The sequence below is a fragment of the Ambystoma mexicanum genome, chromosome 2p (assembly GCF_040938575.1).
Source record: "Ambystoma mexicanum isolate Mex_15411 chromosome 2p, UKY_AmexF1_1, whole genome shotgun sequence".
Lineage (NCBI taxonomy): Eukaryota > Metazoa > Chordata > Amphibia > Caudata > Ambystomatidae > Ambystoma > Ambystoma mexicanum.
The window spans coordinates 1,453,901,329-1,453,917,562 of record NC_090923.1 but is presented as its reverse complement, the minus strand read 5'-3'; the positions used below and the strand labels follow the sequence as shown (position 1 = coordinate 1,453,917,562).

Below are 16,234 nucleotides of genomic sequence, written 5' to 3'. Positions count from 1 at the left end.
ATTTACAATTCTACAAAGTTCAAAACATGCACTCAAACTCAAGTTCACCTGGATTGTCATGCATTTGCGCTTTTTGGTGCAAGCAATCAAAATTGGATGGGAGGCTGCTAACACGGGAGTGTTAGGGAGAGTGGTCACCACTCTGCAATTAGAAGAGGTCAGAAAACAACCTGCATTCCCACCAAAGGGTAGGCATGTTATGTTGCTCTCTGTAAAATCTGCAGAGCTACTTTCAGAGGAACAGGTTTGAACCCAAGTTACACAAATAGGTCTGCGGAGGAACTCATTAGGATAATCTGGTTTGAACGTCTTTGAGAGGTGACTGTGTAGGCTGACAGAACCAAATTTCAGGCAAATGACCATGGGCGACGCGTCCATAATGGGCGAGGGGGCTTCGACCCACTGTGTCCTGGAACCCTCTCACCCATTATGGAGGAGCCAGCCCAGTAAAATATGAGCACTCCATCAGCTGTTTTTTTCAGATGAGGGAGTGTTCTTAACTGAAAGGGAAACCGAGCATTTCCCCAGCCGTGCAAACTCAATGAGCCATGCGAGGCTTGGGGCGTTTTGCTTCGCCAGCCTCGCATGGCTCATTGGAAATGCTGGCTGGGGAACTGCACATCTGTATGTGCAAGGGGGCGCTCCCGCGCCGCCTCGCGCAGGCAGGCGGGGCAGGCTGGAGTGGGGCGTCAGCATGGAAATGTATGGGCACAGCCAGTGTGGAAATGTTTTATACTGGCACATATTGTGGGAAAAGGCATCATGAAAATGTGTTGGAGAAATGCTCCTGTGCACTGCGAGTGACTTGCATCTATTGTTTTTTTTCTTGAGTTACCCTACAAAAACCAATTGCAAACTGTTACGCTTTTTACCTAATTTTTCTAAAAAGTGTGCTCTAAAATACACAATTTTCACCCATTATTTTAAAACTTTTCTCGGGGGAAGAACCCCCCCAACTCCGCCTTGAGTGATGTGGGCTCGGTCGCTCTAGCATAACTGGGACAAATATTTACACCCCTCCACTTAAAAAGTTCACCAACCGCCACTGCAAATTACTTAAAAGTACACCAAATCAACCAAGGTTTTGGTTGGAATCGCCGATAGTAATGTTTCAGCGTGTCATGGTGCCAAGCCCCAAACTCAGAAAAAAGGACTTAAAGAGACTGAAAATATGATTGGGGGCTGGGGGGTAAGTGGTGAGAGAGAGACACATAGAAAGTGATACAAATAAATAGTGATACACAAAGAGCAAGGCACAGATCGATATTGAGATAGAGAGCTACGTGACTGGATAGGGAGGCAGTGTGGATTTCATAGAGAGGGGTCAGGAAGACCCCACACAGCCCTGGCACGAGAGCTGGGTTTCCAGCCTCAGCCACTTAAAGCCTGGATTGGTGAGTCCCTGCACTTTGTTTTTCCATTAAAGCACTGCAGAAATGTCACCTCGTGACACGCCCCCTACCCACCAAAACCATATTGCTCTCTTCTTTGCACCCCCTCGCCCCTTGCCCTAGCCATCCCCATTCCCTCCTCTTTACAGTCTCCCGAAGTACCCCCTTCCTCCCACTTTTTAATCACCCCGTTCCCCACACTCCTCGCTACTCAGTATACCACATCTCTCTTCCTAACACCATTCCGCCCCCTCTTACATTCCCCTCCTCCTGGAAGCGAGGAACGAAAAGCTGCCCCCTCCCGCCCCCTTTAGCCCATGGGGTGGAGCTCGAGGTTGGGGACAGCTGTCTCTCCCACCCCCTCCCTTCTCTTGGTGGGAGCAGCCCTCTCCTCTTACACTTCCCCTCAGACAGCCTGGCCAGGGTAGAGACAGGGGTGAACTCGGGGGTCTCCCTTGCCAAGCAGAATCCCTCACCAAAACCTTGCGACCCGCCCCCTCCCCAAGCCCCTGAAAAAAAGCAGTGGTCGCCGTAAGCGAGTGAGCCCCCCGCTACCCATCTCGGGACGCGTTGAGAAGCTAGGCAGAGAAGGGACATTGTGGAACGGAGGGGTGCCCCTCCCCTCTAGGGCGGAGGGGCGCAGGAGTGCCCCCCAAAGGCTGAAGGATGGAGCTGTCGGTGAATGACCACCTGGAGGGGATCCTGTCCGACTTCGAAGGTAAGTCTGGGTGGGACGGTAGTAGTGTTCCCCACTGTGTGCGCCGGGTGGTCTGGTCATAGTAGGTGCAAGGGTCGATAAAGTCTCCACTTGTTTGAGTACACTTTGTTGCACTGTTCTGCACTGTGTGGCGTGTGCGGTATTCACTGCGGTTGTTTTTTCTGGTATTGTTTAGTGCTTTGTAGAGTGATGTGCCTTGGTATGCCATGGTGTATTGTATGTTGTGTAATCCTTGTTCAAATAATGTATAGCAATGTGTCATATAAGTTGTCTGGTACCTTAAGGTGTGTCTCATGCAGCATAATGTACTTGTAGTGCAGTGTGTTATATTAACTTGTATCTAGTGTGGTGTGATATAGTTTATATCGTCTTCTGTGGGGCGGTTTGTTATGTTTCTGATACGTGGTGTAATGTGATCTGGTATGTGATGTGGAATGTTACGCGGTGTGTTGTGGTAGCTTGATATGAATATAGCTTTTATGTGGCGTTTTGTAGCGTAACATTGCAGCTTCCGGGCGCTGTAATCATAGGCGGATAACATGTTCCCTATCAACAACCAACACTTAATTCACCGCCGTCCGATGGATGAAATGCTGCGCCACAAGGAGTGGACACGTGACTTTAGGTTGCACACAGATGTCCAAAACGTGCGCTAGACTAGTAACACAGAGCTGCTGCTATCAATATGTAAAATACCACATGGTATTTCGTCTACTATGTGATGTGGTGTTACGTCAGTTCTGTGGAGTAGTGTATGTGAGCGGCAATGCGTGGTACGTTATGTGATGCGGTAACGCGCAGTATGTTATGTGTACAGTGCGCTATGGTGTGTGACGCAGTATGCGATTCCTCTCGTGAGGGAAGTCCCGCGCTCTTTTGAATGCTGCGCCACACGCGGTGACTGAAATGAACTCCCCTCTGGGCGCACGCGGCCTGTCCACGGACGGCGCCTTTAGGATGGATCGCCACTTCCCTTTTGCCACCCACCACCGTGGATTGCGCAAGGTACACACCCACTCGCACACAGGAAGGTTTACATTTGGTGTGCCGTAAGAAAGATTTGGCGGCGAGATTTCATACTAAAGAAATGGACAAGTTCAATCTGTCTGGGCATCAAACCGCCCCAGAAAATGATGTTTCAATGAAAAGACATCTTGCACTGAATTGTGTATTTAGAGGAGGCAAGGGGGTCTCTACCCCTCAAGACGCCCTAAGCCTCCGAGCCCACACCCTCAAAAGCCACAGGCATTGATTGGGTAGATTCTTTTGCATGGAGATGGTGATACTTCATTGCCATGTAACATTTGTCCCAGAAGGCCCCTCTCACGGAGGTTTGGGGTAACCGTATCCAGTGTGCAGGAGACATGGGTTGGCAGGGGGCGGCCGGGCGGTTGCAGTCAATCCGAGAGAGAGCCTTCGGCTCAAGGCAAGCAGACCCTACACATTGCTGATCTGTTAAAGGGCCTGCTGCGGTGCCATTAAAGGGCCCGACTCTGCCTCGCCGTGGAGGGACTTGGTACTGTGGGCATGCGAGGGGAGCAAGTCCTATGCGTGTCCCAGTCGTGAGGATTCGTTTAGGGGTCCCACGGTGGGACCTCTCGGGGGTCACTCTTGTGTGCCGCACCCTGCTATTTATTTGCACGTGGCGGGGGGAGGGGGGGGGGTGCCCAGTTCAGTTTCAGGAATCGAATTCCCACTTTTTCAGGGGAAGGTCCATACAGTGTGTCACTGTGCACGAGGCAAAGGAGCTCGCACTCCCTCTCACTCTCTCTGGGAAGTAGCTCTCTGCCCCCAACCCCCACCCGCTCACCTCTCTCCTGCGCTCTCAGGTTACATGGCTCTGCTGCTGGGATGCCAGCGCCCTGCACATCGACGCAATTGTACCTCAGGGCAAGGAAACCGCTCAGGCTGCGGTTTTAGGAGGGTGTGCACTCGCAAGCCCGTGGGCACCGAGTGGGCATGTCTGAGTGCTACACGTGTGGATTCACAATAGGTAGGAAAGATTATTTAGTACTCTAAACAATATGAAAGGAGAGATGTTTATCTGTAACAAAATAAATAGAGTATTGGGCACTACCGTGATAGGTTCGCGTTGTACCAAATTCCTATCGCTGACTTGAACTGTTCATCACTGTCACAGAAGTGTATTTCGTTCTGTCAGAGCGAAGTTTTCCCTGTCAGAAAGCAGTAGTTGGCGTTCTCATGTTTCGTTGGTGACCCCAGGGAGGGTTGTCTGGCACTGCGTGATATGAAAGTGCCCACTGGGCGTCGTGGAAAAGGATCATTTCAATGTGGCGCTGTTTTCCACAGGTTTGTGTGTGTTCCTTCATCTTAGTGACCCTGGGACTTGACCCGCCCCGGGATGCTCCCTCATCAGCGTGTGGCGGGCTGGTGTCCCCGACGGTGATTTACAGCGTGCCAGTGCAGGTTAATTAACATCAGAGCGCAACCCCACTTTTGCCCTCACACCCGCCCTCTAACTGCGCCATTTGCCAAGCATGGCTGCTTAGCCCCTCTCTGTCAAACGCTGGCCTTTGCGACTCCCAGCAGGCAGGGGTGGGACCCGGGACGGCTTATCAACACTTCATGCACCTGGTCCAGCAAATGGGCAAACGCTCACAACCGAACACAACCACACAGAATCGGAATTGAAGCCCGGTCCAGTTATACAATATCACAATCCAGACCACACTGTGTCTGCCAGGCAATGGATGCCCAAGTGAGTGGACCTGCTTCCATATGGTGTTGCCTGTAGAATATGAACTCATAGCCCATCCAAGGAGCCATACTTGCCAACATGACCCATTCCAATCTGTAGCTGCCTATCCATTCCTGTTTTTCTTCGCATTCTGGGACTTGTAGTTCCATTTTACCAATTATAAATCTCGGACTGCAAGTTCCAGAATGCAAAGAAAAAACAGGACTGGATAACCGCCTACAGATTGGAACGGGTCGTGTTGGCAAGTATGTGGGACTGCCATGTGGTATTCACCATTGGATATGAAGGAACGGCTCATATACATCCAGCGACGGATCAACAAAAGAATTCACGAGTAGCGCAGAGCCATGGGGTCCGAAAAAAAGGATATCTTGCCATCTGCCTCCCCACCCTCAAACACAAAACCCAGACTGGTCATTCTGCCTCCTCAACTCCTCCAACAAAAACCCAATACCTGACATCCTCCTCCCTGCGCCGAAAACATAAACACATACCTAATGTCCTGCCTCCCAGAACAGGAAACCTATACCTGGAATTCCAGTTTAGGAAGCTATGGCACAGTGACATTCAATTATTTGTCCAGGATCACGCATTTTATATAAGGTGGGATTTGACCCCAGCCTGCACTTTAGTCACTTGACTACTTATCTCTAGCTGATATAAATGTGTGTTAATGTACAATGTTAAGGTACACAAATAATGCTCTGTTTCATAGATTATTTAAAAGTACACAAAAATTATTATAAACAAAGCTGACAAATATATAAAACCTTATATTCCGCAAAACAAGTGATTCTAAATTTAGTTTCACCATCCTGCATGGGAAACTCTACATGTAAGGGAATGCAAAGCAATGTTGGCCTAACAAATTTCCTGTGTTTTGCAACTGTACTTTCAAGATTTAGGCACACAACAACAAAAACTGCTACTTGTAGTCATTGTTTCACACAAACTCGGAGCCATTACTGTGCACAGCTTCTAGCAGGCTTAACACCTACCAGAGCTATCATCGTCAGTCTCTTAGCAGGCGCAAGTGGGAGTAACACGCCGGACCCACATGTCCTGGGTGGAGGGAGATTCAGAACAAAAACAAAAGGGCTGTGTAGCTGGAGGAAAGCCTCATACCTTGGCAAGCACCCCCTTGCCCAAGACCAGAGTGTCCTTCCACCGTCTCACTCACACCATACTGTACTGTGAATTCTAGGTGTAGCCTCCATCTCTGCCTATTATACTGTGAAACCTACTGGACAAAGATCGCCCAAGCCAGACATTTCCGAAGCCTATGCTATGTATATCTGACACCACATCCGTGGACACAGGCCGCAGGCACGGACAAGCATCCATGCACCCTAGAATGCTGCTATGGCTACGCTCTTCCGGTCTAGCATCACACGTAGCCGTCCAGACGGAAACACCTGCCGTACCTCAACACCTCTGCCACTAGCATACATCGAATACCATCCAAAAGGAACTCGGTATAGTTGACCACACATTCAACTCTCTCAACAATAGCCCTCTATTGTACACCACCAAAGGACACCCACCACCCTTTTGTCTGACCTTTTGGGCTGCTTAGCCACTCAAGTCTTAGCCCGGCGAAAATGCACACATGCATCTTCTAATCTAAAGCTCTTAGAACCTCCAACACATTGACTTCGGTCAACGAGGGCGTTCCAACTACAAAGTGCATTGAGGCCATACAAATGGGGAAAGAGCGCTATATAAATAACAAAATACAATACAAACTGGTCAGTACACGGACAATCCACTGGCCATAGCCCGGGGGAGAGTCAAAGATATTATCCTGATAAGATCCTTATACAATAATGGAAAGTGCGCTAGGCAAACCGTCCTGCCCACAGAACAGTGTAGCATTTCATCTGTTTGACTTTATATGGTTCAGACATGAGAGTTCAATGAGCAAGTTCAGGGATTTTTCAGTCTTTAGGGTGCACACTATAAGTAATGTTCAATCTTTTCATTACCATTGGAGCAAACACTGTAGTTTAATACACTATATATCAATGGAACATCATCACTTCTAAGTGATCCTAATATATGGCAGCCAAAGGAAACATGCCCCATTTAAGTAGAGTGACTTGCCGAGGATTTCATAGACTGCTCAAGCATAGAAGCCAGGTTTTCTGGTCGCACACTTTGCGATGTCATGAGCACACAGGCCCCCATTGAATCTTTAGCATGAACTGATGTACAAGTCATGGCAAGAGATGAACTGAGCACTTTGTGCAAGTAGATGATTGCATGCTGTTCTTTGAACTGTCACTAGGTGGCAGTGTCACTTTAATTTACTCTGTGAATGTACTGGAGGATAAGGTGATGCTTGGCTTTGCTCAAGTTGGGCTCCACTTTCATATAGGCATTCTCGCCAAGCAGAAGCCAGGCATTGGCCTCTAACAAGGCTTGAGTCGGCTCTGGCCTGCCCACCTCTGCTCCCATCCATGCATTTTCCATATTCCTGGTGTGATATGCAAGCCTGGCTCCACCACAGAACATCAACAGGGCATTCCCGATGGGATGTGAAAGCATGTGCCAAACATGGAGCTTTTCTATGGTATCCCGGGAAGGATATGTAATTGGAATCTGTAGCCAGTGGCTTCACTGCCTGCAGGGTCTGCAGGCACTCTGGCAGATCTGAAGAGGGTGGGGGGGTGGGTGCATGACGTTAGTGGGGTAGTGGGGAGAGAGGGAAATGCGCATGACAGGATAGCTGTTGTATAATGCAGACCGTGAGTACCATGAGCTCTGCATGTGGAAACAAGCCTTAGAAGGCATAACGACCCGGTGTCCTCCGCCGTGCTTCTTCTACTGACCCTGCGCAGACTGGACCCATTTTACTTTCTCATTGTCATCCCTCTCTCAAACTATACGACTCATCCATCCCCGTATTTCCGTATGGTGGTCCAAGTAGGACCTGGAAGCATGGCCCATCCACACAAATTCCTTATGGCATTCGCGGTGGGCTATACAAGCATGGTCCGTCCATACCATAGAGCTCTCCTATGATATTCCCGGTTGGATACAAAAGAATTTCCTGTTTATGGAGCTTCCATTGGCTATTCCAAAGGAGACATGAAATCCTGGCCCATTCCTGGAGCATCAGCACTGCATTCCAGTTGGAATATGATAGCATGGCCCACGCGGGTGGCCCAATACATCATTTTCTCGGAACCTTTACCAGCTCCGTAAGATAACTATGGAAATGATTACCACTGTATAAATGCTTAATAACCAAACATGGAGCTGCCATATCGGATACCTTGTAAGATATCAACCCCCTCTCCTCCCCAGCTGATGGCCATTTCACAATTCGCTAAAAACCTTCAAAATTTAGTTTAAAAAAAAAAACACAAAAACCGACGTTTTTGCAAAAATGCTGTTTTAAAAAAGAGACTATTTCATGTTAAGACGGGGAAGAGAGAGAGTGTGAACCTGAGTGGGAGTAGTGGGCAAGAGGCCAGAGTGGGAGCAGTGGGCCAGAGTGGGATCGGTGAGCATTGGGCAAGAGTAGGAGAGGTTAGCATTGGGCCAGAGGCCAGTGTGTTAGCAGTAGGCTACAGTGGAAGTCGTGAGCATTCGGCCAGTGGCCAGAGTGGGAGGAGTGGGCTACAGTGGGAGCGGCGAGTTTTGGGCCAGAGTAGGAGAGGTTAGCATTGGGCCAGAGGCCAGCGTGGGAGCTGTGGGCCAGAGTGGGAACAGCAAACATTGGGCCAGAACGATGAGCCAGAGAGGGAGTGCTGAACACTGGGCCAGGGTGATAGGTCAGAGAGGGAGTGGCTGGGAGAGAGAAGGAGTGAGCATCAGGTTGGGAGGGAGAGTGCAATAGGCTGGGAGAAAGGACGTGAAATGCAGAAGGGGCAAGAGATTGGAGGATCAAGGAGAGACTGGGGCAAAGAGATACTGGGAAAGAATACTGAACTGGTGGGTGCAAGTGGAACTGGAGAGTGCAAGGTGTGAGTGGGGAGCCCGGCTGGGAGTGTGGCTGGGACTGGAGAGTTGGAATTGTGACTTGGCAGTGTGGCAGCGCTAGTGAGCATACGCATGACTGACAGAGTGAGAAGTTTGGGAGTGTAAGTTGTGATGGAGAAGTGGTGAGTGTGAGGGGTGTTGGTGAGTGTAAGGGTGACCAGATTTCCAGAACGGAAAACCGGGACGACCAACAACATAAAAAAGGGACTACCCCATCACAGCCCACCAATTACCACCCCTCCCCCAACACGGCCCCACAACCAGCATCCAATCATATTTCCGGCACTTCTCCTTTCTATAAACTGTATATGATCTCATTTATGCAGTTTTGTCTGTGAATCTTGGCATGTTAATTCAAAACAAGCGTTTGCTCTACTTGATATAACATGGCTTGCTGTACACTCGTTTCCAAGCCAGCCTCTGTAGCACAGTCAGTAAGTGTTGTGATTTGCACAATAAAGATGGGGGTTCGAGCCAAGCCTTCAAAATTATGAAAGTTTTAAAAAAAATAATTACAATTTTAATTACCGTAGCCACCCAACCATGCAAACCCCGGACAGGGTTTCTAAAATGAAAAAAAACTCAGTGATTAATGAAAAAACTCCCGGGACTCCGGTAATTTCAGAGGGTGATTTCCCCGGACAGTCCCCGGAAAACCCAGACGTCTGGTCACCCTAGGTGTGGGTGATTATAGAACATAGAAGGAGAATATTGTCACCAGCACGGGTGATAAGAATGAATAAAGTTAATAATATAAAATAGGCATGTCTGGCAAACAAAAAAGGTAGGGCAATATAAATCCCATTCCGTTGCACCCAAAATGCAAATGGTGCAAATAACGAGAATCTGGCTCTCTTGCATCCTCGCACAAAATGTGTAATTTCATTCCGCAATGTCCGGGGGCGTCTGCATGTAATGCATAGTCCCCCCCCCCCCCGCTCCCCTCAGAGAATGTCCACTTGGTATTTTATGTGGAACTTGAAAGCTTGACCCATCCGTGGAGCAACAACATGGCATTTGTGTTGGCATTTGAAAGCATGGCCCACCCACAGAGATTCCATATGGCATTTCTGGAAGCTTATAGTGACCCTGCTTTACCGCTCTCCATTTTGTACAGTATTCCAGTAAGATTTAGAATTCTGAGGCATAACCTCACTGCTTTACGATATTCCTGGTAAGAAATGGCAGCACAGCCTGTCCTTGAGTCTTAATAGTAGCATTCCAAGGGAGATGTGTCAGTAATGATATTCTGTTCAGATAGCACAGCAAGTCGAGCGCTCCATATGACATGCAGTGCAGATCCTGCCGACCTATGTTCGATTCCCGTCAGGGCCAAACTCAGCCTTTCATCCTTCCGAGGTCCATAAATGAGCGCCACCACCCACAGTGGGTAATAAAAAGCAGCGCTCAGGTGCCTAAGAGTTCGCAGCGCTTTATAAATGCCACATTTTTATTATTATCCTTACATTACCGTATTCTCTTTAACACACGGCCACATTGTCTTTGCTCACTGCTTGTCAATGCAGCTCAACGCACATGGATTTGTTGGCATGACTAGTCAGGCGCGCTTGGTATTGCCAATGTAAACAAACTCAGCGGAGGGGCGAGTCCAGCTGTGCACGGTCAGGAAGTAAACATGTTCACATGGAATGCTGAAGGGTGTAGGCAGGTACCCAAGAGAGCGCAGCTGTGGACTTTAAGAATGTAAACAGGTTCACACTGGTGTAAGAGAGTGCAGGACAGACTGCAGAGAGTCCCATCCAATCACAACGTCCCCACTGTAGAAAATGAGTGCGCAGGAAGGTCTCAAGAAAGTCCAGTTATGGGGGGAAAGAATATAGGTGTGCTGACGCAGAAGTATCTGTGAGTACAGGCAGTGGTAGAAGTGTACTGAAAAAATTAGGGGTGCTGTGGTCTTGGAAGGGTAGAGGGTAGGCGGAAGCCTAGTGCAACATGTGACAAGGTGTTGTGGCCAGGGCATTCCAAAGTCTAAGTGACCAGTAACTAAGGCTCCAATTACAACTTTACACTTTCACAGTCACATGATTGGACAAATCCTCTATAGAGTATGGTGAATATGGTCGTAAAAAGTAGAGGAATGGTAAACAGAAAAAAATAAAAGTAGTGCCACACCGTTCCTGCTCACTTGGATAACTGAGTACAGGGAGGGTTCCAGAGAGTCTCGCTAAGGACTGTCAGCATGTACACGTTCACATGCAATAATGGACGGCTGTACAAGGCCTCACGCACATATAGACAATGCACTCAGAGGCAGAGTGGCTCCAGGGAAGTGGCCTGGGGTGGCACGTGCTACCCCTGAAATTTGATTGGCCACCCCTTTATCCTACGTGTGTAGGTGTGTGTGCATGCTCTTACTTCATGCCACCCCTGTATAAGTTAGTACCCCAATTGGGCCACCCCAGTCAAAACAGTCTGGACACGTCACTGAGTGCACGTATGCCTAGAGCGGTGGCTTAAGCTTAAGTGTATGTTTAAGCATTGTCCTGACTACTTACCGTACCGTGAACCTTTATTAAACCAATTTCTACTGTTCCTCGTCGTAGTTTTTACTTCCTTCTGACGGGAATCTAGTCAAAAAAGCGGTTTTTACTTTTGTATGCCCCTTCCCTACATCCATGGTATGAAATCGCTCCATGATCCCATAATCCTGGAGATCACAGGTAAGTTGCAAGGGCACTCATTGCCTCTATGGCCCCTTTCTCAGTCCCAGTACTTACTTATAAAGTTATGTGCACCAGAACGATACGATCACGCCCTCACACACGCCAAACATGCTTCTCCACTGGCACAGGGACCACAGGAAGGTGTTATCGCTCTACTCCGAGCTCAAAGGAGTGTGATTTGAGCGATGAATCACGAATTAGAAGACGGACAACCCGGCAAGTGGAAACGATAGCAGTGCTCGTCAGTAGCTAGGGGCGGCCCAGCCCTGAATGGGTACTAGGAGGGGAGCAACAATTAGACATTTATAATTAGGTTTTTTTATAGTATTTTTTTTCTTTTGGAATAGGCCATTGTTTGTTATACACTTCTTTGGTTCCCATGTTTTTGTTAGTTTGATTTGATGTTAATATTAAAACCGCTGCACATTCTTTGTTATTTTATATGATTTATTCTTTTGCCTCTTCTAATCGTTTTATAAGTTCCAGTGGTTCTAGAAATGTGAGACCAAAAGATTCTCTATGTTTCCTGGTAGGCATTAAATGACGATGTATGTTAAAAATATAGTTGATGTTATGAATTAATTAAATGAGAATTCACTTTCAGCAATTATTTTCAGTAAATGATTGAGCAGGCACAAACCATAGGTTCCTAGTGTAACTTTGGGGTGGCAGTCTGGCGAAGACCTGCTAGGGAACCCTCGTTGCAGGTACCAGGAACCGGTCTAACCCGTTGACAAGCTGGCCAGAAACCCAACCCCTAGGAAGTAAGTCTGAGGCACCCAAGTGAAACCATTCCTAACCTTTGCCTGCGGAAGGATTGTATGGAGGTTGTCCATACCCATGCCGCAGGCCACCAAGAAGATGTGAATGCCATTGTAGGGCTCGAAGGGATATGTCAGCTGGACCCCTCTAATACAACTGGATCCCTAAGCCCTCCTGGGAAGTGAAACAGGATGGAATTAGAACACTCTTCCAAAACCAGCAGAACCTGGAGAACACCCCCTATCAGATTTCGGAAGAGCCGCAGTGTAGAATCATAATTTGGGGCAAAACCCCCATAAACAAGAGGGGCAAGAAGCACACCAAGCACACGAACACCATTGGGGTGATGTAATTGTTACCAAGATAGAGCATACCTCATGGAAGGGGCCCTGACGATTCCAACAAAGCGTTCAGAGGGTGTCCATGAGAGAAAGAGGGGGAAACATCTATGATGTTCCAAATAAGATGCAGGACAGCACCTTTCACTGCTTCTAAGGCTGAAAGTGGTGCATCAGGCTCTCGAGGAGAGTTCTATATCTTGAAGGATCAGGTAGTGATGCTACTATATAGGCAGTTAAACCTATGAACCCTAGTGGAACATCAACCATCAGAGGATTGAAGGTCATCGGGAACCTAAGTGAGGGGCACCTCCTCCTGGGAAGCTGGAGAGGATGCTGGATCTGATCATGTCTGTTGAGGCGTCTATTGTGGGATGGAAGAAAGACTCCACAAGGACATGAAGAGGGAACATATTTGTGGAGCAGGCACACTCAGCCCATGGCCTGTTCACAAAGAATAAACTCCCTTGAGGGCTGGATCTGATACCCCCCATGCTCATAAAATAATCCATTCCACTGAAGACTGCGGATCCAGGGGGCTCATACCAATAAGGCCCATGAAAACCTCCAGTTTCCACCATTTGGAATTTTGGATTTAATGGAAAAATGTAATAAACAGTTAAAAGAGCCACCAATGTGTGGCAACACAAATTTCAGAATTCTTCTTGGGTTGAGCGGCAGCCTAAGACAACTCAAACATGTATATTACAAGGATTTACTAGAAAATATACTAATGATCTAGACAAGCAACTGGAGATTCTTAAATGGGAAATTACTGAAATGCACAGGCCAGCAAAGGATTTGGCAATGGGAAAATTACTACAATGCCCAGGCAAACCAAAGATTTTTCAAAGGAAAAATTACTACAATGCACAAACAAATGGATTTTAATAGGAAAATGACTGAATTACACAAACAAAGAAGACGGGATTTTTCCATGGGGGAATCTCTATGGCAATGCTGAAGAAAATAGGTCTTATTTAATCTATGGCTGGGGATGTCTATATTACAGGAGGGGGCTTGATCCACATCAAGGGGCCACCAGAGCATCACTGCAGGGACAATCAATGGGTAAGTCAAGTCTTCTCTCTGTCCTCCAAAAGGGTTCACGCCAGCTACTATAGCTCCTGGCTTCACTCCAAGATTTAGGCCTCACTCTCCAAGTATGGTTCCAAATTTTTGTCATCTGCACACCTCTTAATTTGGTAGGGAGAGCACTGATTTGAGGCGGAGTGACTTATTTATAAGGCAAGTGACATCACTAATGTGTCATAGTTCTCACAGACTGGATAAGGCAGTGTTCAAGGGCTCCCATCCATCTGTGGGCCGATAGGTCCAGAGGATGTGGCAGTGTTTTGGGAAGCCAAGGGAAGAGACCCAATCCATCATCTAACAGGGGAGCTGGATCTGGTTTTTGCACATGGAAATCTCACGATATGATAAATATCCTTTCTCATCATATTTGGACACAAATGCAGCATTTTTTAATGCTACATTTTTCAGTGAATCGCATAGACTTTGTCAGATGTCTGTGCAACCTACTGGGGCGAAGCTACTTTCTCGTTTACTCCCAAACTATATTAATAAAACACATGGCACTCAGTGCGCAGAATATGGATAACATTTTACATATTTCCTCAAAATGTGATGGTTTTCACATTTATGCAGAGATCCCCATAAAGTTTTTCTTCATAACTTTTGATAGGTTGGTGTCTTTGATATGTTGGTAACTTTTGATATGTCACATTCTGAAACATTTGTGTATGAGCATGATATAAATAAAATATAATATCATATCATACCAAAATCGTGTTTGGCTCACCAGAAGTGGCTCGCTGACAGCTTTTCAGAAATCCGAACATGAATAGTATACGATTAATATTGCCAAAGTTATCCCGAAAAACAGCATATCTCCCATTTTGTGCAATGGCAGTGAAACTACTCCTTAGCTTTGGCCCCCACATTTGGATGGTATCTGCTATTAGCTGTGACATCAAGAGGAGTTCCTGTGTTTAGATTAGCCCAAGAATTCAAGGGCTAATGGCCAGTTTTATGATGGCCTAAGTGTTTTTAGTCAAAGCTGAGGAGCAGAAGCATTTTCTTATCTTGACTCCTGCAAAAATGATCTCTACCATCCTTAGGTTTATATTTTTAACAGAAAGGCCTCAAACCAGACGTTCATTCCCATGGCAACGGGGCTTTGAAAGCTAGTTTCACTTCTGGGACCTACAGCAGAGAAATGCAACTAGAAACCAAGATTTGGGGTCTACCTCGGCTGAAAGCAGTTCTTAACCAACCTTAGCAAATGCACACAATCTGGTCATGGAAACCCTTGCAACAGTAATTTCCTGCAAACAGTGATCACAGAAGGGTGACATAAATATATTTAAAGACTTTAGCTGCACCTCTGAACGTTTAAAGTGTTAATTTTAAAGGCACAATTGTAAAGTCAATGGGTGAATTTTTCAGTCATGAAACCTTTAATTCTGTTGCAATTCACATCTACTTGCAGAATCCATGAATTATGGTTTCCTCTGTAATGGGCTCCTTATGGACAGAATTCCAGTTACTTTGTGTAACGCTCACCTGATTCCCGCAGAGGCGCCGGTCTTGACTGGGTGAATGCCGTATCTTCAAAGGTGATGTGTAACACACGGTTGGCTCTTTGGGCTGGACCTCTGTGCACTGTATGTCTGACTCAAAGAGTAAGATGTCTGCAGATAGAAAATATGGGATTAATGAACTGGGTTTATTGGGTGCCTCTCTCCTCTTCCCTTTCTCTTCTCCTGTAGAACCCCAAAGGTTAACGCCCTCACCTTAGGTAAGTGAACGCCGAGCTCTCCATCTGCCTCGGGGCAGGGTGCCGTAACCAGTTTCTTCACTGGATAAGGGTGCAGGCCTCTTGACCTCAGAGGACTGCTGTCCGTCGTTAACTGCACGAACGGTAAGTTCTGGGCACTTCAAATGTCTTAAAAGTCTTTTGTAATGATATCTCTTGTTTTGCAGGGTTCCGGCGATGGCGGATGGCGGGCTGATGAGAGTTGAGGATCGAACCCGCGTGAGGAATAGAAGCGCCTGGAAGCACGTAAGTAAGCGCTTGTAGCCTGCTTCACGATGCGCACTAACTGTCCCTTTTATCTTGCAGGTACAAATTCGGAGCTTTAGAGAAGCTGAAGGGTGCTGGAATACCCACTGGATTCGGCGTGGGAAGGAGTAATGGCACGTGAGTAATAAAGTTGCCCAATGTCTTTAAACGCACCTTCTTTTGTCTTTCAGATGCGCGATGCAGCGCCGAAGGCCTCCGGAGCGTGCGAAGAGCTGGTAAGCTTTTGTCTTTCAGATGCCGGAATGCAGTGCGAAGACCTCTGGAGCATGCGAAGAGTAGGTAAGCCTTTGTCTTTCAGATGCCGGAATGCAGCGCGAGGCGTTGGTGACACCCGATGGACCAGGTAAGAGATGCGCTGCCACTGAAGACCGTAGTACTAACCTGTTCTTTCTTTGTCTTTACAGGTGCTGCTGAAAACTGGATTCCAGGATGGTAAGCCTTTGTTCCCTTAGTCCCAGGATCAGAAGCAGAAGACACGATGAGCGTTCTGCTGCAGAGAATGCTGAATAACGCAAAGCAAGATTCATCC

At 47.4% G+C, this 16,234-nt stretch overlaps 1 protein-coding gene across 1 annotated transcript in view; it reads left to right on the top strand.

Moving 5' to 3' along the window:
* The first annotated feature begins 1,799 nt into the window (after positions 1 to 1,799).
* SEPTIN12 (septin 12) overlaps positions 1,800 to 16,234 on the top strand; it is a 552,608-nt gene continuing 538,173 nt past the window's right edge. Inside the window, exon 1 of the mRNA XM_069646026.1 lies at positions 1,800 to 2,109. Within this exon, the coding sequence (XP_069502127.1) occupies positions 2,058 to 2,109 (52 nt within the window). The 5' untranslated portion in view covers positions 1,800 to 2,057. The remainder of the gene's footprint in view (positions 2,110 to 16,234) is intronic.